At 32.0% G+C, this 22,693-nt stretch overlaps 3 protein-coding genes across 5 annotated transcripts; 2 read left to right on the top strand and 1 right to left on the bottom strand.

The window, feature by feature from the left end:
* Nucleotides 1-54: 54 nt before the first annotated feature.
* On the bottom strand, nt 55-5,216 carry LOC131947957 (uncharacterized). Of its 3 annotated transcripts, XM_059309367.1 has the most exons (9): nt 4,975-5,216; nt 4,272-4,393; nt 3,500-4,142; nt 2,997-3,198; nt 2,709-2,797; nt 2,286-2,356; nt 1,920-2,019; nt 1,584-1,611; nt 55-1,383 (listed from the first exon to the last, which is right to left on the bottom strand). In XM_059309367.1, the coding sequence occupies exons 3-9, from the start codon at nt 3,943-3,945 to the stop codon at nt 1,252-1,254; spliced, it is 1,068 nt and encodes a 355-aa protein (XP_059165350.1). In that variant the 5' UTR covers nt 3,946-4,142; nt 4,272-4,393; nt 4,975-5,216; the 3' UTR covers nt 55-1,251. The 3 variants fall into 3 exon arrangements, with proteins under 3 accessions (XP_059165350.1, XP_059165349.1, XP_059165351.1); XM_059309366.1 differs by lacking the exon at nt 4,272-4,393; XM_059309368.1 differs by lacking the exon at nt 4,272-4,393 and having other exon boundaries at nt 4,930-5,062.
* Nucleotides 5,217-5,232: 16 nt separating this feature from the next.
* On the top strand, nt 5,233-14,930 carry LOC131947956 (nuclear protein localization protein 4 homolog). Its single transcript, XM_059309365.1, has 15 exons — nt 5,233-5,408; nt 10,238-10,321; nt 10,494-10,606; nt 10,783-10,974; nt 11,145-11,193; nt 11,297-11,391; nt 11,531-11,654; nt 11,882-12,061; nt 12,275-12,436; nt 12,625-12,751; nt 12,931-13,091; nt 13,180-13,353; nt 13,680-13,796; nt 14,001-14,112; nt 14,287-14,930. The coding sequence occupies exons 1-15, from the start codon at nt 5,397-5,399 to the stop codon at nt 14,436-14,438; spliced, it is 1,854 nt and encodes a 617-aa protein (XP_059165348.1). The 5' UTR covers nt 5,233-5,396; the 3' UTR covers nt 14,439-14,930.
* A 4,809-nt stretch (nt 14,931-19,739) lies between these two features.
* On the top strand, nt 19,740-22,309 carry LOC131947949 (protein BUD31 homolog). The gene is made up of 4 exons (XM_059309357.1): nt 19,740-19,931; nt 21,273-21,395; nt 21,538-21,704; nt 21,945-22,309. The coding sequence occupies exons 1-4, from the start codon at nt 19,838-19,840 to the stop codon at nt 21,993-21,995; spliced, it is 435 nt and encodes a 144-aa protein (XP_059165340.1). The 5' UTR covers nt 19,740-19,837; the 3' UTR covers nt 21,996-22,309.
* The last annotated feature ends 384 nt before the right edge of the window (nt 22,310-22,693 follow it).

Here is a 22,693-nt window from a genome sequence, read left to right as displayed (position 1 = left end):
TTAAGTATTTAGTTTTTTTAGTTAAGATATTTTTATTTACCAAATAAAAAAATTTCTAATCTGATTCGCCTTAGGTTATTTTTTTACTGCTATTTACTTCTGTTTTACGCCATTGATCTTTGTTGTATCCCTCTTATTGGTGGTCAAATTTTTATCTTATATAAGAAAAGTTGTAGTAATTTAAAGTTATCTTATTATTTATGTAATTATTAATCAACTGTTGCATCGGTCAAAAAAAGTTTACATGATTGCAACAGCAAAATATTTAAATGTGGTGTAGATATTGTCAAAACAAGACTGCTATATTAGAGAATTACCATTGGAATTTTACCAAAAAAAACTTGAGACTCTTCAAGGAATTAAAAATGTAGGCTTCATAAATTAAAAAAACCTAATTGTTGTTTCATTCATAAAAATAAATTGGAGGGGATGGATAAAAAAAAGCCCACAAGTTTACATTCCATTATGAAACAACACATTGTGCCCAGAAAGGTGAGGATGAGTGATCTACAAAGAATAGAAATAAGTTTTATCCTATAATACTTGATAGATAAGTAGGTAGAAGAGATCATGAAAGAAAGAAATAGGAATTTTATATCAAGACAAAAAAATGTAGATACCTGAAAGAAACACTTGTTATGAAACATGATAAAGTATTAAAGAAGTTATTGCAACTAGACTAATAGCCAAAAAGTTAATTATTTGTAACGCATAATGATGTTTTTAATCTTAAACATAATTTTAAAAAGGTATTAACAAGTGTAAAAAAGGTTTAAACAAGTTTGTGGATGTTTTAGAAATGCCACTACAGTATTCTGATTATTGATGAATTAATGTATCAAATTCTCTTTTCCATACTGTAGTTTTTGTAGGAGCCAGGATATCTGAAGAATTTTTTTTTATGTCAAGTAGTCTGAACTACAGAAAAATCTGGGCTCATTTTTGTGATATAAAAGAATATGGTTTATTATACAATAATAAGTTCTCTCTTAGCCTTTTATAGTATGAACACAGCAGTATTTAATTCTAGTACTCTTATGCAAAACAATAAACACATGCAGAACTTCTTCTGAGAAGGCATTGTATAGTGTTTTTTTTTAAGTTTATAAAAATCTATCATCAGCATTTGCATTTGACTTTTTAAAAATGCTAGATAGAAATCATCAGTTCACTTCAATAACAATAATAACATATCACTAAACAACATTTAAGTTTGTTTAATATTTAGGCTCTTTACTATTATTCCATTTTTTACACAAATTTTACATTCGTTTCCTCAAGGTTTTGTTGCAGCTGATGGAGCTCGTGTAGACATTTATTTCTTCTTTCAATTAATATTTTCATTATTTCTTCATGATCTTTGTACAGTTTTAATAAACCAAACTGAAATTGAGGAATAGTTAATATATGAATGTTGATCTTTGTATGTTCCACATAAATATAGTGTGGATGATGTATTTAGGGTTTATTATATTACTGTAATAGACTAAAATTGAGACATATATATGTATATTATTATATATAGTCTTACAATAGTTTTAGCACAATTAGTCAGCAAGAGATAAACTCTTTGATAAACTTACATGATCTGTAGGATCCAGTACTTCAGTTCTAAAAAATAATACATATTCAATATAAGAAAATAATTTTATAAACAAGTTATACTGAAGCTATAAAAGTAGAAAATGTAGTTTGGTTGCTTTTAGTCTAAGACATTTCTTTTTTATTTAATACATCAGAACTTTTAATTTTAGATTAATAACCTTGTAAGTTGTCTTTAATACACTTCTTAGAAAACATATAAAGCACTTTGATATTAAATAATGTGAAATCATTATCTTTAAATGCTTTATATAGTTGAATGTTTCACTTAACCCAATTTTTTTTTACTAAGTTAATAATTGTAGAGTCACACCCACCTTGGAGAAAACTTTATCAGACTTTTTGCCATCTCTTGAGCATTTTGTATCTCAGCTTGAAACTGCACAAATGAGCAATGGCCATTTAATGATCCTATACCTGTAAAATATAGATCAGTATTTTAGTAAGCCCTACACAATGTAAAAAATAATTTCTGTCATGACGTAGAGGAATTTTAGTTTTTTTAAGCAAGAGTTACCAAGGTAATACAATTTAATTTAATACGTTACTTCTATTTAAGATCAGTTTCAACTTTAGTCTAATGCCTTTATCTATAATCATGCAATTCACTCCCCACTACCATGTGGCCATATAAAAAAATACTAATTGTTTACAGATGTTATAAATGCAACTATTAAAAAAACCTTTCATTAAATTCTCCATTTCTTCTATTTCAAGCTTTATTTGAGCTATTCCCCTTGGAACTGAAGTCTTACTGAAAATAAAAGATAATACATTAAGTAAGGGAATTGCTAAATCCAAATTTTGTACAATTGAAAAAAAAATCAAAACAATTTTCCTTTACCTAAAAACATTATATTATAGCAGTGACATAGATTATATGTACACCAACATTTACAAGGGAGTAAAATCAATACACAATCTTGTTAAGTTGTCCAACCTTTTTTAATGGAATTTGGGTAAAGTATAAGTGAATGAGAAATAGTACAAGTACAACAAGCCATAACTAATCCCCATGTATATTATTGGCAAAGATGCTGAAAAACTTATTTCGTATAAATTATTAAATAAACTAACTTAAATTTAAAAAAAAAAAAGAAACTTACATGTGAGGGTCATTTTCAACTGTTTCCCTTTTATTTTCTGGTCTTATATTCATTGGTTTACTTTCAAGTTTTGGGTATTCTCTGAAAACCTTAAAATGCATTTTTATTTTTTTTAAATAATTTTTAGTTTATATTGTCAAAAATAAGAATAATAATCACAAAAAAATGTGTATAACTATAACATAAAGTTTTAAACTTTGTCTTTTACAACTTGTGGCACATTATCACTAAAGCTAAACTTAGATGGATCAATTTTTAAACTGTTTGTTACTTTAAAAATCTCTGCACCTGTTTTCTTGGTGTTTCAACACAACATATGTAAGGCAAGTCATCACTGGCCCTTTGGGCATCTGGCAACACTTGAAGATCCTCACTGTCATACTCGTGAGACAAAAAAACTTTACATTTTAATGGATCAATTCCCACCAATTTACTGCAAGCTTGGTGCCTTATCCAAGGTATTAAAGGCTTTAGAGTGGATGGTAGTTCTCTGTAGAAATAATAGTATAGGCTAACTTATATACTGAATAAAATGGCTTCAGATTTTAAGACATATAATGCTCTTTCTTTTAGGTCTTATTTTTATAATCCAAAAATATACATTTGAATAGTTCTCTTTCAGAGGATTTGAAATGAATTACTTTAAAGAAATTTTTGCTTTTTTAAATTTAACAATTGCAGTTGACCTATGTGGCTGCAGTTACCAGGGTTAAAGTAATTTGCAGACACACATCTAAAGAAATGCCAATTAACTTTTTTACAATTATGAGGGAGTTGTTCCATTTAATTACCTATGGCAAATGTCAGATGTTATTTCGTATTTTTTATTCCAGCTATTTTCTATTCTTGGATTTAAATCAGTATGAAGAGAACCATTCTGAGACTTGGTATGCACAATCTGAAGTTCAATATTTGTGTCTTTGGTTTCTGCTGTCAATCCACAAATAGTTGGCTGAATAAGCTTTGTATTGTTAATATATATTTGATTTTTCTGACTAGTAGGCACAGAATCTTGTTGGAAAAATGCTTGTGATGAAGGATGTTTTTTGCTGTCCTGTTTTTTTAGTTCCACTTTTGTAGTACTTGGTTTAGTTATGTTTGCACAATTAAAGTCACAATACAAATTTACTACTGTAGATTTGTTAGAAAGTTTTGATGATGAATTGTCAGAAATATGGCCTTCTAGTCTCCCTTTTGCGCTGAATGCTCTATTAGGTTTTAATTTATTATCTGTCATACAAGGAAATCTTTTATCTCCTGTTTTATTAATCTTTGATAATTCATAATTATCAATAACATATGCTTCCTTATTATCATTTTTCCTAAGTTTAACAGAGCCATCATTTACTGCGGAAGTTGGCCGAAATAGTGTTCCTCTGTATTTGAATGCCTGATTGTTTATATCAGGTCTGTTGTGCTCTCCGTATTGTGGAACTAAGAAAAAAGAAAGTAGCATATTTTTAAGTGTCTGGAGATTTTAATATTGAACAAAAGACTGTCTGTGATAAACATTAGTACAAAAACTATTTAATATTTTTAATATCTGCGAACAAAAACACATACTTTGTGACTAAGAAGTAAGTTATGATTCATGAAACAGCTACACTGTTTAGTCCAAATTATCGAAAATAATTCTACATATTACATATAGAGGCCTAACTATATTCAATTGCAATGTGGTGTTCCTGAAATTACATATTCTAGATCAACTTATATACTTATTTATTATACTTAATTATACTAGATCTAGGCCTATAAATAATATTAAATAAATAGAGCCTTCTAGTTACTAGTAGTAGTAGTAGTAGTATATATATAAAATATATACTACTAAGTTACTAGTAAGGCTAATCATATATTAAAATATATTTTTATTATTATGATACTTTAGCAAGAAATTGTGAAGGGTACAAAAGGACTCAGAAAATTAGAATAGGTCAGTCAGTTATAGTTATACTCTATGAGTCTATAACCTAAGTAAATAAGTTACTACTCACTGACTACGAGTACGTTATGACTCGAGTCATGAGAGTTACTGAGAGTACGATCATCAATCAATGACAATCATCATCTCATCATTCAAGCAAGTGAAGTAGTGAAGTACAATTTAATTCATAATTTAATAAAAAAAATTATAAAAATGCGCTTGTTTAATGTGGTGAAGTCAGTATTCAAAACTAAACTATAATTTTAAACATGCTGAAAATTGAAACTGCATTACTGTGAACATTTTATGGTTATTTAAATGAGTATTATTTAGTATTACATGGTAAGACAGATGTGTTTTGTTTGTCAGAATCCGAAGCAGCCATATTGGTTTGTTTACAGCTGACAACGGAAGATTACATTGGCTAGGCTAGTACAAGAAGAGTTAGGACTATGTCACTGTGACTAGATTCTATATTCAATTGCTTTCATTATATTTGATTGAATTTTAATCAAAGTCAATGTTAATTTAAAGTAAAACATTTTATTTTAAAATATCAGAAGTAAATTATTTGACATTATTAGTTAATATTTAAATCTCGCCAAACGAGAGATTTGCGATATCTAAACATTTATGGCTGAAAATTGCCTCATCACCGGATCTTAGGCTAGTGGTGAATGGTTGCTGGAAAACATCCACTCTCTATACTAAACAAAGCTGCGACTCAGCTTCAATCAAAACTACGTTGTTAAAACTCAGTCATGTCTCATATGGTATAGCATTTTTTTAAACTTCCATTTAAGTAGCTCTAGATTATTACAGATGTTAAATAAGGCGTAGATCAGATCTAGGACTAATAAAAATATTTTTTTAGGCCAGGCTAAATTAAATTTTTTGCAAGCCAGGTCATTGAACTCTATTAATAAGACTAAAAGAAATTATTTTTATTTTCTTAAATCTTAATATTATTAGTAGTCTGGCGCGTTGCTTAGATGGCTGGATTGACCTCTGACCCTGAAACGTCACGCGTCGTTTTTAGACGGTTTTTACGTTTATTTTAGGGGTCCTATCCACGACAAATGAAAAAACTGTTAATCTCGCAAATTCTCATCATTATTTTAATGCAGAATGCTAATAAAATGGATAATATGCCTTAGCATGCCAGAAAAAATCGAGAGATTTGTTGTTGTAAATAATGAGAGGATTTCTAGTGGAGCGCTCTCCGTAAAAACTGAACCGCCGCTAAAAACGACCGACCTCCGGGGAAAACGGCCCGACAGACTCTAAGTTATTATATAATTGAGATATTTACCTTGTATATTTACATTATTATTGATTCTGGTTTCCAAAATCTTATCCCAAAATGAGGTACCCACGCTGACATTTCTATCCGCTATTTTTAGTATCATGACGTCATTGCTACGCTAGTTGCCAGACTGAAACAACTAGTTTTTGTTTTTTACGGAATGAACTGTTAAGTCTAGTATTTTAATTATAATTCAATTGTAGCATGTGCGGAAAAAGTAAAATTATGGACATTATTATTGTATTAGTAATTTTTTTTGGAATATTGATTTTTTTTTCTTCACTGTGGGCCGACAGTTGCTGCATTCGTGACCGGTGGTTAACCTCGTCAACGCTGCGTGGCCTATTCGTTTATATAATTAGTGATGCTCGTTCAGTGCCCTTTTTCAGAGCTAGGCCTAATTACGGGCGATTTTTAGACTTAATTGATCGGCCGTTAGCCTTTTTCATTGCTGCGTATTTTAAAAAATGCTCGTTCAGCGACCTTTTTTTTTTTGGCGCTAAATAATCTGTTTACGGGCATTTTAAGCGTTTATTTATTTGGATTACCATTTATTTATTTTTTTAAGCTAGACGTAGATCTAGTTTTAAAAAAATTATTTTTATACAGCTGGCTGTCTAGCATGCCTGATAACAATATGTGAACTTTTAAAAAAATGTCCAGAAGTAGGGAAGTAGGTCTGTTTTTCAATTTGCTTGAAGAAGGGGGGGAGAGAGAGAGAGAAGTGAAGACACCGACCATCTAGTGTACGCGTGTTCATTCTATGACGTGTACTATAGGCCTGCTGAACTCACGGTGACCCGCGACCGTGGTGGGATTTTTCATCCACAGGATAGTAAACGTAAGCAAGCAATCAAGCGAGTGACGATGTTTGGAGATTTTATTTAAAAAAAAAAAAATCACATACGTCATGTTTTCAAGATAAAAAAAAAATGTAATGTAAAAAAAAAAGACACTAATACCATGTATGAACCTCAGCTGCCACACTGTTGACTCAATATAATGTGATTGAGTGTAAAATGTATTTGTATTTATAAACTATCTTAACTATTACACTATTACTATCATATTATTTTATGCATATATTATTTAAAATTAGAATTTGAAATAAAAATATTTATTATGGTCATTTGATTTATGCAGGTGCTCATTATTTCATAAAATGGTATGAATAACATGTAGAGTAGAATTTAATAAATAATAAAATAACTAGATCTAGTTGTATTATCAACCAGTTGCTTTTTGTTATTTTCCGGTGAGTAAATAACCTAAGCTGACGCAATTACCATGGCGGGAATTAATAGCTCGTGTACACACGTCCACGACGTAATGTTATGAGGGTCGAGGGGCTGAAACGCGGTTTTGTCTTTCATTTTCCAATATCGGAAAAATTTCAAATTCTCTCTTTTCTCGTCAACCCAGTAAGCTAGATATTTAAATGTGGTGTCAAATGTTCTCATAAGGGGTAAGGAAGTTAATGGTGTATTTGAAATAACAGAATATTTTATTTTAAAAAATCCATAATTCAACCTATTATTAGGCCTAGTGAAGTTTAATTTTTATTTAAGGGAATTCGAGAATCACTATCTACAATAGTCAATGTCTTAGGACTTGATCTAAAAATCATTTAGGCTAGGGCCTGCTAGATCTAGCTAGTGAGTAGTGACACAAGGAGTAAATTACAATCTGCAAACACACACATTGCAGCGAACACTTTGTTGGTTTTTGCTTCATAGAAACTTTTATTAGCATTTCCCATGCGAAACCACTGCCTCTGAACGTAAACTGTTCATTTACGAATACTTCCATGTCAAGTACTTCAGTTTTCTCTCTCAAGAATTATTTTTAGAATTTTTTCAACGTTGCATAGTACACACATTTACACACACATGAAGTGACCTAGGGTTGAACTTACCGTTAAAATTTGAACCAATCAACACTTAGCTAAAAGGTTACACTATAAATTAAATAGCTTCTATGTATGTATGGAACATCATAAATGTCAAGATTGTTTTTTTCTACTTGTAAAATAAAAAAGGGGTGTTCGCTCACTTATTTGACCTTTTTGAGCTCTTACATTGGAGCGAACGGCAACACACAAAAATGTTATTAAATAGGAATTTAGAGTTTAAACCTAAATTAGATCTCGAATCTACCTAGAAATCTAATTCTACAAAGTATAAACAGAAGATGAATACGTAAAGTAAATCATTAGCCCACTAATGGAGACCGATAAGGAGGCTGGGTGGTCACTGGTTTAGTTGGTAATAGAGCAAATGAGTATTTAGACAAAAGACTGCATCGTAAAAGGAGCTGGTTGAAGGAAAGGATCAAAATAAGGTCAAGAAGGCAGTAGTCGCTAAAAATGGAAAGGGGGGTGGGGGAATGATGTGACTTGGCTTACTTAGCAGAAAACTGCGTGAGCCACAACATACAATCTATATTAAGACAGTGGCCGAATGGGGCAGGCTTTGGGAGTGTTGGAAAAACGTTTTAACTATTTAAATTACTGCACAAACAATCAATAACACAATATAAATGCATATAATATATATTTTTATTCATTCAGTTGACTTTAAATTATTCTAAATTAATCTAAATGAACAAAATGTGCTTTGTTCAATGACTTGTAAAGGTGTTTGAACACTTGTAAAATTGTGAAAAACCTGGCAAAAAATGTTCGATAGCATGTAAGTTACTAAACCAAGAAATTGAAGATTTTCTCAAATTCTATGTGTTGGATTACAAAATGAAACATATATTATTACAGTTGAATGGCTGCGGAGTATTATGGTACTTTTTTTCTATGACAAATAGTTATGGAATGAGACCTGATTGAAATCGGGACGCGTCTGGACTTACAGTAGAGTGTAAATCTCAGTTATCTAGATTAAGATTGATTTAAGATTTACATTTATAGTTCAAAGAGTTCAGTTTTAGTTAGTTAGACTCAGAAGTTTAGACAGTAATTTAGAGTATAGATCTAGAATGCCACCTGGAGAATTGTATTTTATTTTAATTCTCTAGATCAGTGGTTCTTAACCTTGAGCTACCGAACCCCACCAATTTCATATGCGCAATCATCAAACACCTTCTTATGGTAATAACTAATAGTTCTGTCGTCCACACTGACAAAATCGGATCGTGAATCATATGAGTCAGTGTGTGTCTTGACCTCCACCAAAAACTCTTCTTATGAAGAGTATATATATAATTCTCTATGTGAGGACCATGCGAGACACCACCAAGACATAAGCTCAACAGACCATATCGTTACCACCCCCACCCCACCAGTCTGGTGAGCTGTTATTAAGGGGAGATTTTTTATAACATGTTCTGCTTGCACTTTTCATTGTCTGTAAACCAGGGGTTCCCAACCCCGTGCCCGCCATGGTGCCCGCCTCTCACTATTCGACAGAGACAATTTTTTTCATAAACATTATTGAAAGGTTGAAGGGGATGGAAATTGAAAGTTTGAGGGGGGTGCAAATCAAAAATTTGAGTGGGGGGTGCAAATCGAAAATTTGAGTGGGGGGTGCAAATCTAAAGTTTTGTCCCCGGGTGACGGGAAGGGTTGCTACGCCTCTGGAAGGAGTTTGTCGATTTAAAATAGGTGGTGCCCGCCACCCTACCGATATTTTAGAATGTGCTCTAGAGTAAAATAAGGTTGGGAACCCCTGCTGTAAACTGTCATCACAGACGGCTGCTTTCACGGAGGGCTGGGGGGGAAGAGGATTGGAAAGAGGATAATTGTCCTTCACTAGCTACTGATAGTGTTTTAAAGCAAAATATTTTTAGTCACAGCATTGATAGTGTCCAATTCACAAATTATAAATCGAATTCACAAATTATGAATTACTGAAAATAGGAATTAAACTAAATAGCAGCGTATGCTACGTCGCTGGTCAGCTCGTGCGTATTTAATACCCCTCACATTAATGTGAAGTTGACCATGACTAGAATCTACTAGGTTGGTGTCTAACACTACTAACAGGTATATATTATAAACAATTGTCATAGTCATAAATTTTTTTTATTAAGTTTGTCTACTACCTAGGCTGAGTAGCAAGAGCTGACTAGGAGAGCTTAGTGGTATTAACTATTTGGCATAAGTTATGCCACTAACTCTTGATTGCTCTGGGCAATCATTCAGACATGTTTAACAATGTATTAAGTACATATTAACTTTAATGTTTAGTACGTTTTCAGAAACATTGAAACCTTTAATTGGATTTACATGCAATTAAAATGAATCACTTGTGATTTTGAAACCAGACATTTTAAAAATTTTGGCAGGTCATACGGATTCAGTCTCCTGAGCATGGTACAAAACGTCTTGATGTTAAAAGCTCTGATAATGTGACAGCTTTTCTTGAAAAGGTAAGTGTCTTGAAGAAGTAGAACCTAATTGACATTTTTAATGTGCTGCTAGTTTTGATACATTCTTGTCAGCTTTAAAGCTTTAAGCCTTCATTTCAGTTATGTTTGGTGATGATACATTTTAATAAGTCTTAAAAGGTAAAATTTAATTTTAAATTCCCATTCAATTCAGGTACAAGAACTTTTTCTTCTGGGTGACACCGGCTGGGAACTGTATAAAGAAAGAAACAAAAAAGACTTCATTCGGGCTTCAAGATCAAAAAAGCTCAGTGATTATCAAATTAAGTATGCAGGATTTTAGTTTTAATATTTTATTTTAATACTAATTTATTTATCTTGTAATTAGAAAATTATTTGCTTGTGTACTTAAGTTATTAATTTTGTATTAACAATAATAGTTTGTTTATTAAAACAGCATAATGCCATTGGTGACAATTTTATTTTATTTGTTATAACCCTAGACATGGTGACATGTTGTATATGGAAGTAAGCCAGTCAAGAAGACCAACAGCAGTTGCAGATACCGCCAGCTATAGTAATCACAGCAGTGAAACAGGTCTTGCCAGTTTAGTGCCTGATGTTGTTGAGGATGAGGTAGACAGGTTATTGAGAGAAGAAGATGGTAAAATTTACAGAAATAGGAATGACCAACTGTAAGTAGAAACACCTGCATTAGCATTTTATGCCCTTTATCTTGACATTTTCTAAGAGTTGTGATGTTTGATTAATTTTATGCCTGAACAACTACTAGATACACATTTGTAACCATAATTTTAAAATTCATGGGGTTTTGTAAATATGCTTTTATTTTGTTACTTTCTAGCTGTCGACATGGCCCACAGGGTAAATGTCTCCACTGTGTTCCTCTTGAGGTAAGACAAAACAGTTTCATTACCTTCCAATTTTTAAAATAATGCCAGTGAATTATCTCAATCAAATGTTTGTTTAATTGAATTTTACAAATATTTTTTTCAGCCTTATGACAGAGAGTTTCTAAGCAAATGTGATCCCCCAATTAAATTTTTGTCTTTCCACTCGTATATAAGAAAATTAACTGGTGGAGTTGACAAGTAAGCCAAAATAGTTTAACATTTAATGCTTTAAAAATATTCTTTTACAATAGAGATCATTGGTTATCTAAAGAATGCATGTTTTTAAGTTATAAGCTGGTGGAGTATTTGCTACATAAATTATTTTTATTTTATTCAGGGGAAAATTTGTGAATCTGGAGAATTTAAGCTGTAAAATAAAGCCTGGTTGTAAGGAACATCCGCCCTGGCCTGGGGGTATTTGTACCAAATGTCAGCCAAGTGCTGTCACCTTAAACAGACAGGTTATTATCATCTTTCTTCTCTTTTATTGTTGAATATCTCAAGTTTACCTATAGTATGCTTTTTGTATTTATTGTTACAGTAATTTGTTAAACTATTCTTATGGTATTCATTTTTATTATTAGATTTCCTGTTATCAACATCTATCTGTGATTATGATAACTATTGTTAATTTTATTTTTAAAATCTTTAAAATTAGTAAGTAAATTTCTATACCTTCTGGCAACAGGAGTATAGGCATGTTGACAACATCATGTTTGAGAACCCGGCTGTAGCTGACAGGTTTCTGAACTACTGGCGTTTTTCTGGCTGCCAAAGAATTGGTATTTTGTTTGGGCGCTATGAAATGTTCAAAGATGTGCCCCTTGGAATAAGAGCAAGAGTAGCTGCCATTTATGAACCTCCTCAGGTTACTTTTTTGTTAATATTTTTATTTTAACTAGGTGAATTCATAGCTTTCTAATTATGTGTAAAATAATACCTTGTTTGGAGGTTATTTTAATGGTATAGGATTAGTTCAGTTCAGGTGATAAGGCTTGGGCCCTTTTATTAACTGGGTACATAATTATTTTTAACTATGCCATTTACATTAATATTCTATATCAGTTTTTTCTTTCTTCAGAAAACATCAGTTAACAAAATTGAACTGCTGCCTGATCCAAAGGAAGTGCTGGTAGTAGCAGCAGCTGAAAAAATGGGACTGCGGCCAGTAGGTTGGATTTTTACAGATTTGGTTGCTGATGATCTTTCTAAAGGCACAGTGAAGAATTTTAGAGGCAATATTGTAAGTTTCTTTCTTTTGAGGTTAATTAAAGATTTTTGTTGTTTTTTTTTTTTTAAATATTTTTAGCTTTGGTATAATCTAATCTTAAAAATATTTCATAATGTTTAGAAATATGATAATTTAAATTAGAAATTGGTTGTCAAATTGGCCTAAAACAATAAAATGTGTGTTTTATATGTTTTCATCAGGATTCACATTTTCTAAGTGCTGAAGAATGTATTATGGCAGCAGATTTTCAGAGTCGGTTTACTAATCCATGTAAACTATCACCGGATGGTCATTTCGGTTCAAAGTTTGTCACAGTAGTTGTAACTGGTAGGCACAAACCCTTGATTTATTCAGTTATTTTACATAATGACAGTAAGGTCATCTTACGGCTGTAATAGTTGTATTATTGGATCTCTCTTGTGGCATCAATGGTAGTATTGATGCCATAATCTACTAAAGATTATGTTTGGTATAGGATAGCACATGGTGTTTTTCTGATTTCACAGGTGACAATGACAACCAAATACACTTTGAAGGTTATCAAGTATCAAATCAGTGTATGGCTCTTGTCAGAGATGATTGTTTTGTTCCTACAAAAGATGTGCCACAGCTTGGCTATATCAAAGAATCAAGCAATGAACAGTATGTGCCTGATGTATTTTACAAGGTAAAAACACTTGTGTGGTAAACTATGTGTAAAGTAATGGCATAATAAACTTAATGCAGATTTGTAAATACATATTTTTTGTATTTAGGATAAAGATTCTTATGGCAATGAAGTTACACATATTGCAAGGCCACTTCCTGTAGAATATTTGCTGGTGACAATCCCAGCAGCATTTGCATCAGATTTTCATTACACTTTCAAATCCAACATACAATTGGAAAGTTTTCCTGTGGAAAATAGGGAACATGTTGGCCAAACGCAGGTCAGTATACATTACAAATGGTTTTTATCATGGTAAGATAAAATTAGTTGTTTTTAAACTCTTTCCCAGCCATCTACACATAATAGGAAATGTACTTTCGAAACAGTTATGCTGTTACAAGAGATTATGTCCATTCACATTAGACAGGTACCTGACTTAAATCTAGAAAAAGGGCTGAGAATGGAGCCTATCACACATTCCATTCATTATCTGACATATAAGAAGCAGAAGAACTTAACCTATTGAAATTTTTATTGATAAAAATGTATAAAACATTTATTATGTGTAATACCTATCTGTTATATTTCCTGTTAATCAATTTTCAGGACTTTGCTGCATTAACATCCTATTTAGAGAAATTTCTTCCTGAAAAGTTTCTTGAGGCCATGTCTGATTTTCATTTACTTATGTTTCTTGCTACATCAGATATGCTTCCACTTAAGGTTAGTCAACTTTTTATTTACAAAAAAAGCAAGCTGTAAGACAGCTTTTTTTTCTGTGACGGCAGAATAAAAATTTTTTAGATGTAGAAATGTAATTTTATCCTTAATAATTGAATGGGAAATATATTCATGTTAAAATTTACAGCATTTTTTTAAAGTGCTGTAAATGCCATAAGTGTATTGTGCTGAATATTATATTTCTAGGAAAAAATGGAGATATTGTTTGAAGCTGTTAAAAATCATGATGAAAGAAGAGCACTGGAATTCAAGAAAACGGAAGAATGGGCGACTGTTGAAGAAATGATGTCTGCTAATGGTAAATGACTGTATATTTTTTATATATTTTACTTACCATTTTACCTTTAACTGGTAAACAGTATTAAGAAGTTTCAATAAGTTCATTCATTAACCAAATTTACTGTGAAGTTACACTTTTTAAAAACATTTCCATTGGGATATATCAACTCTTTTTGTAATTTTTTATCTTTAGGATCATCTGGGTCATCGTCAGCTATGCCAGGAATTAGCAGACCAGGAGAAGACTCCTCACAATCTGGTTCTTTATGGACATGTGCTCACTGCACATTCTTAAACCAAGCTATCCACAACACATGTGAGATGTGTTCTCTGCCACACTCTTAAATCCTCTATTTATTTGTAGTAGCTGTTCAGATTTTTCAGGGATTTATATCTGGATAAGGAAATACTAAGTATACTACAAGATTATGTGTTTTTTGCCAGTGCTTCATAAAACTTTATTTTGCTAAATATATTAAACATTTTGGAAAGTATTAAATCTTAAAATTTTGTTAGTGCATTTCCATTGTATTATTTTATAATACATTGCATTTAGTTTCACAATAAGCAACCTAGGAACAATTTTCTTAATTTTTAGGCATGGAATATACCATAGGACTTGTTGTGTAGCATAAATCTTTGAAAAGTATACCTGTTTCATTAGTATGAATGTAACAAAGGCTTTGTGACTGTTGTATGTTGAGTAGATTTTTATTCTTTAACTCTTATCTTAAAAGAGCACTGGTGTTATCTTTCTGGATAAATGGATTTTAACTCTTGAGTTTGCTTTATATTATTTTAATATAAATGTATTTGAATTAAAAAATAAAAATTTAACATTTATGTGTTGTTTAGTATGACAAAAAAAGTATGAGCAATACTTGTACTGGTTGATAAAAATTGATTCAAAATACTGATATATAGATCTAGTTACAGGACAGCTGTCTTGCAAAGTTTGGCTCTAGTTGTATTTTTACTAAATGGGGTTAAGTAAACAAAATAATAACAAAAATAAAATGTATTTTAAAAAATCTCACAGAAGTGGCAATAACAGAGTAATCACTTCATGTATTACTAATTCTAAATACATTTTAACATGTTAGCCTTAATAAATATGTAAAAACTTTCATAATAGCAAAATGTTTTATATTTGCATTTAAAAAAATAAAATTACTAAAATTGTGGGTTTCTCTATGATGTATTGAAAATATGTATAAACCCATCTCTCTATATAAACAGGTTTGCATTATATTGATAGTATTAAACAGCAATTGAATATACTCAAAATTAAGATTTTGTGATTGGCCATACTTTGGTTTGTAGCTATAAATGTAATGTATATATTTTAATATAATTTTCTTTATATTTGAGCATTTATAAAAAAATTATTATAAAAAATTTTTACATAACATTATGTAACAATTATTCACTGATTACACGTGTTACAAAAATACGACTAATAGATCTAGTACATTTTATTAAAAAATTTAATTAATTTAAAAAAAATGAAATATCTAATTTATTTTATAGTTAATTTCTCATTGCGTTGTCATTGTAGCTAAATCTGTTTCGTCTAAAACAATTGGTTAGTTGTGGTGAAATTTGATTTGCAAGTGACGGGGGGGGGGGGGTAAAAATCGTCAAAAAAGCGTGACGTCATCTATGGATGACCCCCAAAGCTGCTAGACTGAAATGTATGGGAGAATAGCCTACTATACATCCCACCGGCCACCCACAGTTCCTCCCCAAGTCCTAAACTTTACCCAGTGGCGTAGGCAGGGGGGGGGGTTAGGGGGGGTTATAACCCCCCCCCCATGGACCCCCAAAATGACTACTTTTTTACGTTAAGCTATAGCTATTGACTTGTGTCAATATTGTTTAGGGCTTAAACACTAAACACTTAAGCCTGGCAGCCTCTAGAACAACAATGTATATCATTGTGATGAGAATTGCCTGTAGAATTTAGTTATGAATTTTATTATCGCGCTAAAGTAAAGTATAATAATCTGGAACGCAGTAGGCCAAGGGAAAGTTGGCCAAGGTTAGATCAGTTAAGGAGTGTCGAAAGGGAGGGGTGGGCTACGTGGGTAGGCCTTTGTTGTCTAATATGATTGTAGTGCAATCGGAAAGCGTCTAGAAATGAAAAACAAACAAAGGAATTGATTATTATTCGCATTGAGGTTCTATAATGTGTATGTTTTTACTACTTCAAACCATTTGAAATTCATTTCACTTAATTTTTAAAAAGATAAGTAAACTGAAAATGATAAAGATGGCAGAGGGAGGAGTAGGCAGGGGTGAGGGGAGGGGGGGGGGTAGAACCTTCAAAATGACAATCCTTTACGTTAAGTTACAGCTATTGACGACGATGGACTTGTGTCGCTATCATTCAGTGCTTAAACAACAAACACTCAGGGTCGCAATAGGCGAAGGGAAAGCTGAACAAGGTTATCAGTTAAGGGGTGTAAAAGGGGGTGAGGGTGGGATGAATATTGGTACGTATCAATTATAAAATACTACCGGATGCACATCTGGCAGGAAGGCGTGGGCTTGACCCACAATTGTTGACACAAAACTTTGTGTTGGTAGGCTATATAAAAAAAACTGCGTATTTGGTTAAATATAGATGTAAAGCCAGGAACCTACAGTAGTCAATTTAGACAGAATAGAAGACCAATAATAATTTGCTTTCTTCTTCGTATAGTCGTGTTTTAATGTGTATCTTTTAACTACTTCAAGCAATTTAAATTCATTTTAATGATGGCGGAAGGAAAAAGGAAATTAAAAACTACTTTATTAACTGATTTCTTTACAAAGAAAAGTAAAACTGAAAATGATAAAAATGAAGATGGTACTATTGCTTTTCAAAGTACATTACATCAAGAAATTTCCATAAATTCAGCACCTTCGACTGTTTCTTACGCAAATGATATCGGCAATTTTATCAAAGGAGTTATAACAGACGATACACGGTTGTATTTATTAGAAAACATCTGGCGTCCTGATGAACTTTTAAAATTTCCAGCAAGCGGACAAAGAAATTTAAAGTTTCAATATTTGTGGCTACTTAGGTGGAACTGGTTGACTTATTCCAAATTACTTGATGGCGCATTTTGCAAATATTGTGTTTTGATTAGTTTGAATTATCGTGGTGTAGGTAGTCAGCCTATGGATAAGCTATCAAAAATTTCATTTTCAAACTGGAAAAAGGCAACAGACAAGTTTAATGAGCACCAGCAATGTGAGTATCATAAAAGAGCAATTTTACTTTCCCAAAATCGTAAATCGGTGATGGAGAAAAAAAAAATTAACTTATTAAAATCTCCTTAAATTTATCATAAGTCAACAAATTCAAGAAAATCGTTTAAGATTAGCGCCCATAATAGAATCTCTAATATTTTGCGGCCGACAAGGAAATTTTTAGTTGGAGAAAACTGCTGAAAATGATGGAAATTTGATTTTTATAATTTTTTTACGATAGTGTACATGTGTTACTTGTTACAAAACAATAGCTAATACTAAGATAAGTTAGTCGGTGGCACCCACGAGTTTCTATTGTCACCAGCCACCAATACTTTACACGCACGCACTTACACATGCATATGTACACACACACACACACACATATATATATATATATATATATATATATATATATATATATATATATATATATATATATATATATATATATATATATATATGGTAATCTATCGTTTTGGGTACGTAAAATCGCCCGCGACTTGTAATGTGAACACCAGGTGACTCCTTAAATTTTAATAATTATTTCACATTTTGAGGAGGATTTATGTTTTTTAAAATACAAAAATGTTTCCTTGTTTCATTTATGTACCTGTTTTTAAACAATTGAATTAAAACGTTTCCGTAATAAATGAAGACTAGCGATGTTTCCAACAGATGCAACCATGCTCATTTACTATAGCAGCCATCTTGTTTAAGTATTATTTTTATAAGCTTTTAGCGGGAGATTCAGGGGGAAGTCACTCTATTTTACAAATGGCTGCTGTTTATATAGCAAATCTTGCTCTCAGACACTGCTGTTTAGAGTTAATTTCTGGCCTATATCGATATATTTAGCCATTGATTTAGGTTTATTATTCATTTATCTATAATATTTGACACAAACACATGACAATATACTTCTATTAAAGCCTTGACAATGAGGTAACGTTTTCGTACATTAATAGCCGCGGGCGATTTTACGTACCCAAAACGATAGATTACCATATATATATATATATATATATATATATAAAATGCTGGAAAAAATTTGAACCCCCCCCCCCCATGAGACGATCCTGGCTACGCCACTGACTTTACCCAAGGAAAGCAACAATGTGACTATACTTATCAGGATTATTATCTTTAGCAAAAAAAATATCTCCTGCAAATTTTCTGCACTTTTAAAAACTAATGACTCAAGGTAGGCTAACTCTTAGATGATCCCACACGGGGAAACTCAGAAACGGAAACACAGATTAAAAAAAAGACCTTTTTTAAAAAAAAATGGAAATATTGCAACACGCAGCATTGCTCTGGATGATGAGTCAAAGTAGGTGATCAACTAAAAGAATTTGTATAGTAAGAGCAGCCTAAGATGTGTACCAGATGTGTATTCTAAGCAAAATCTGCCAATATGAAAAGGGGTAATGAATATCTCTTATTTAATGGTAAAAATAACACTTAAAACTCGTTTTAAAAAAAATGGAATATTAAGGGGTCATCTGTAAACACGGCACGTTTTTTTTTGGGAGATTTGTTACCTCCCCCCTCTAGACTGTCACACATCCTTACAAAAAAGCCGCCACCCTTAAATTACGTCACTCCTCAGCCTACAACCTGGGTTTCTTTCAGGCATCTCTTCAGGCTCCGCCCCCACACCGAACAAAATTAAGTCCGCCCGCCAGAGCCCCCCCCCCTCCCAAAAAAAATTCAAGTGCCCACCCCCCAGGAGAAAAGTCTGAAAGAAACTCTGCCTGCAACCCTCCCAAAATTGCAGTTTTTTTTTTTTTTACAAACATCGATTTCTTCCTAAAAATATTGACTGAGCTCGGTCAACATAGAGTACATTAATCAATTTACATAAACGGTCCTCAAAAAACGCGAATTGAGATTCTAACATAACTTTTTAAAATGCAACAGTGTGACGTAACACTATCCGAACCCCTCCCCCTTATCACACATCCTCACAAAATTACGTCCCCCTCCCCCTAGGACCATAGTAGTGTGACGTCATTCATGGACGAGCCCTAAATCAAATACGCTGAACATGAATACCTACAAATACTATTTTTATAGGCCTTAACATAAGATATAGGCTATTCTTTTATTTAAAAATTATATATATGCCTAATTATTTATAATATTCTTTTAAATAAATATATAACATCTTAATCTTATGTTCAACTTTTGTTATTAGTAGGTCAATAAATCAATTTATTACAAACTTAAGAAAAACCAGAGTAGTAGGCAGTTTTATTATATTTTTTGCTTTTTCTCCTTTTTTTCATCTTTTTTTTCTTGACATTCCCGAAACTTGTTCAGATTTTTCTTTCTTTAAACAATAAGTTTTTTTTTTGGTCTTCTAGTTCAGAAATAATTCTTTTGGTTTTAGTTCCATTAAAAGTTAACGTTTGTTTTTGACATTTGGAGTAGCTCAGTACTGTAAACTGTAAACACTTTGTCTAGTAAACAGCTAAGCTGAGAAAGTTGCGATTTAAAGAATGCCTAAAGTTAAGAGAAGCAGGAAGCCTCCACCCGATGGTTGGGAACTTATCGAGCCTACTTTAGATGAATTGGACCAAAAGATGCGAGAAGGTAGGCCTACAATTAAAGTCTACCTTAGCCAGCGTGTAGTTAAGATTAAATTTTTTTGAGTTACTTCAGTTTAGTTAACTTTACTTTTGACTTTGAGTTTTACGAGTTTTGAGTTTAGTTAGAGTTTAGACTTTAGAGATCACAGACTGGCACATATTAGAATTAGATCTAGATAGATTACTCTCAATTATTATTAAGTCTCAATGTCGCCAATGAGTGAGACAGTTGGTTGATAAAAATTAAAATTAGTCTGGGTGTGAGTGACTCACAGAGTCCGTATCGCCGTATCGTGATAGATCTATCTCTAGATCTAGTAGTAGACTAGGTCAGGGGTCGGCAACCTTTTGAAGGGGAAGAGCCAAAAGTTACAATTTTCAAAATTTCCCTGGTTTTAAAGAGCCACTAACATTTTTTAAATTTCAAATATTTTATTTTTTTATTAAGATTATTAGTATTTGTCCAAGGAGCTGGAGAGCCGCATCTTGATATCAAAAGAGCCGCATGTGGCTCGCGAGCCACAGGTTGATGACCCCTGGACTAGGTAGATCTATCTCTAGATGACAGATCTAGATCTATCCTAGATTTTAGGCCCTGCTAGAGGAGAGAGAGTAGGGACTGAGAGTCTAGAGTCAATCAACTGGAAGGCATGGGCCTGGACTATGCCTATCGTAACATCATATGAATTCTGGTGCTGTAAAAATTTTTGCAGATATCTGCGCAATTTACCCACACCAAACCCACTAAATTACTAATTGGTTAGGGGTTGAATGCGAGACAAGAATATCACATGGCAGGCTGTTTTCGCACCCTTCTCGCATTTAACTGCCTTGCTATTTCACTTCTCTCTCCCATTTTATCAAGATCCATGACATGGTTGAATGGATACTGATAACGCAGCATATTTAAAATGTAGACAAAGTCTGACTAAAATGTCTCAACCTCTTTAAAAATACTGGTGTCTATGTCCCCACCAATGGCCTAATCCAAGCACTCAGGCAGTAGCTTTCAGAAAATTGAAGAAACTGTCACTTTCCAACACTAACCGTGATAATGGTGATGGGTGTTAGTATATTCTGTAAAATGTTGGTGGTTTCTCAGCTATTGAATATATTATAATAATTTTAAGAAACAAGCACAATATTGGGTTAACATTATATCTAAGCAGACTGTTCAGTTTAAAAAATGTGCTATCCATCACTTTAAAATCCCAAAAATAATCTAGCAATTATCTGGTAGAACTACATAGTCACTATAGTCTCCTATACAAAATAATGAGACTAGCAGTGTTTTCTTTCATCTTAGAGAGAACCTAATATAAATTATACATTTTCTTTTCCTCAGCTGAAACTGAGCCTCATGAAGGTAAAAGAAAGGTTGAAGCTCTCTGGCCTATTTTCAGACTCCACCATCAAAAGTCCAGATATATTTATGATTTGTTTTATCGCAGAAAGGCTATCAGTAGAGGTAAGTAAAAATTTATTTTAAATAATTTATGTACTACTTTAATAAATTCAAGCAAAAATCTCAGCTAAAAAATTTTGTTCTTGGAAGTTTTGATGAAACATTACGTATGCAAATGGTAAACTAATCATGTTTTTTTTTCAAGAGCTCTATGAGTACTGTCTCAAAGAAAACATAGCCGACAAGAACCTGATTGCTAAATGGAAAAAACAAGGTTATGAGAATCTCTGTTGCTTAAGATGTATCCAAGTTAGGGATACCAACTTTGGTGCCAACTGCATTTGTAGAGTTCCAAGATCCAAACTTGAATCGGTAATTATTCTTGAATACATTAGTATTAAATTTGTATTTATCTGTTTAAATTTAAATAGGATGTAGAGTTTAAAAAAAAAAACCCAGTAATTTAAGCTCTAATAATAATATGATGGCCTGATTGCATAAAAATAATCTTAGTCCTATTAATGAATTTTTAATAAGAAGTGTTTTATTTTAAAAAACTAAAAAGCTTTGTTTTTTAAGATGAATTAACTGTTTCTGAAATTTTTGTTTCAGGGTAAAATTGTGGAGTGCATACACTGTGGTTGCAGAGGTTGCTCTGGTTAATCTTAACATTCATGATTTTGTTTTGTGTAAAAAGCCAAGCTTATTTTGTGTGTATACTTATTTTCAGTACAGATGGAAGTATGTTTTGTAAATAGATAGTAAACTTAATAATACATCAGGGGAAGTAGTCAACCAATGTATAGCAAGGCTTTGAATTTTGGACCAATTATTTCCATATCCATTTGAATTTATTTTAAAATCTGTCACTTTACTGTGTCCCTCATTTTCTGTCCATTATGATGGTCTATGAATGAAAGCTTGCTAATGTATTAAATTGTACCCAACTGATCTTTAAATAAAACATTTGCTTCTGATTTTTCTTTATTTGTTTCTCTTTTAAATTGAGTTTTTTTTAGTGGGTATTTTTTTTCATGTTTATTTTAGGTCTGTGTGTAAGTAAGAGCCTTTACTTTAGAGGTTACAATCTTTTGCCTCTCATCAAACAAAAAATCACAAGATCTAGTTATTAACAAATGTTTTTTAAAAAAAACTCCTTTAATAACTGTATCACCTGATCATTTAAGAAAAAAAGTCATTGTATTTTGATATAAATAAATTTATTTCAACAGAACTTGGCACACTTTTTACAATGAACAAAATAAGCAACTTTAACAATTTGAATTCTATTTTGATTTTTTAATAATATCCTGCATTAGAATTGATGGATATTTATTAATATTATGATTGTATAGCCTTTG

Source organism: Physella acuta, unplaced genomic scaffold (assembly GCF_028476545.2).
Source record: "Physella acuta isolate Inbredline_101_S28 unplaced genomic scaffold, ASM2847654v3 ptg000617l, whole genome shotgun sequence".
Classification (NCBI taxonomy): domain Eukaryota; kingdom Metazoa; phylum Mollusca; class Gastropoda; family Physidae; genus Physella; species Physella acuta.
Note: the sequence above shows the minus strand (reverse complement) of the source record. Positions and strands in the feature narration are given on the sequence as shown.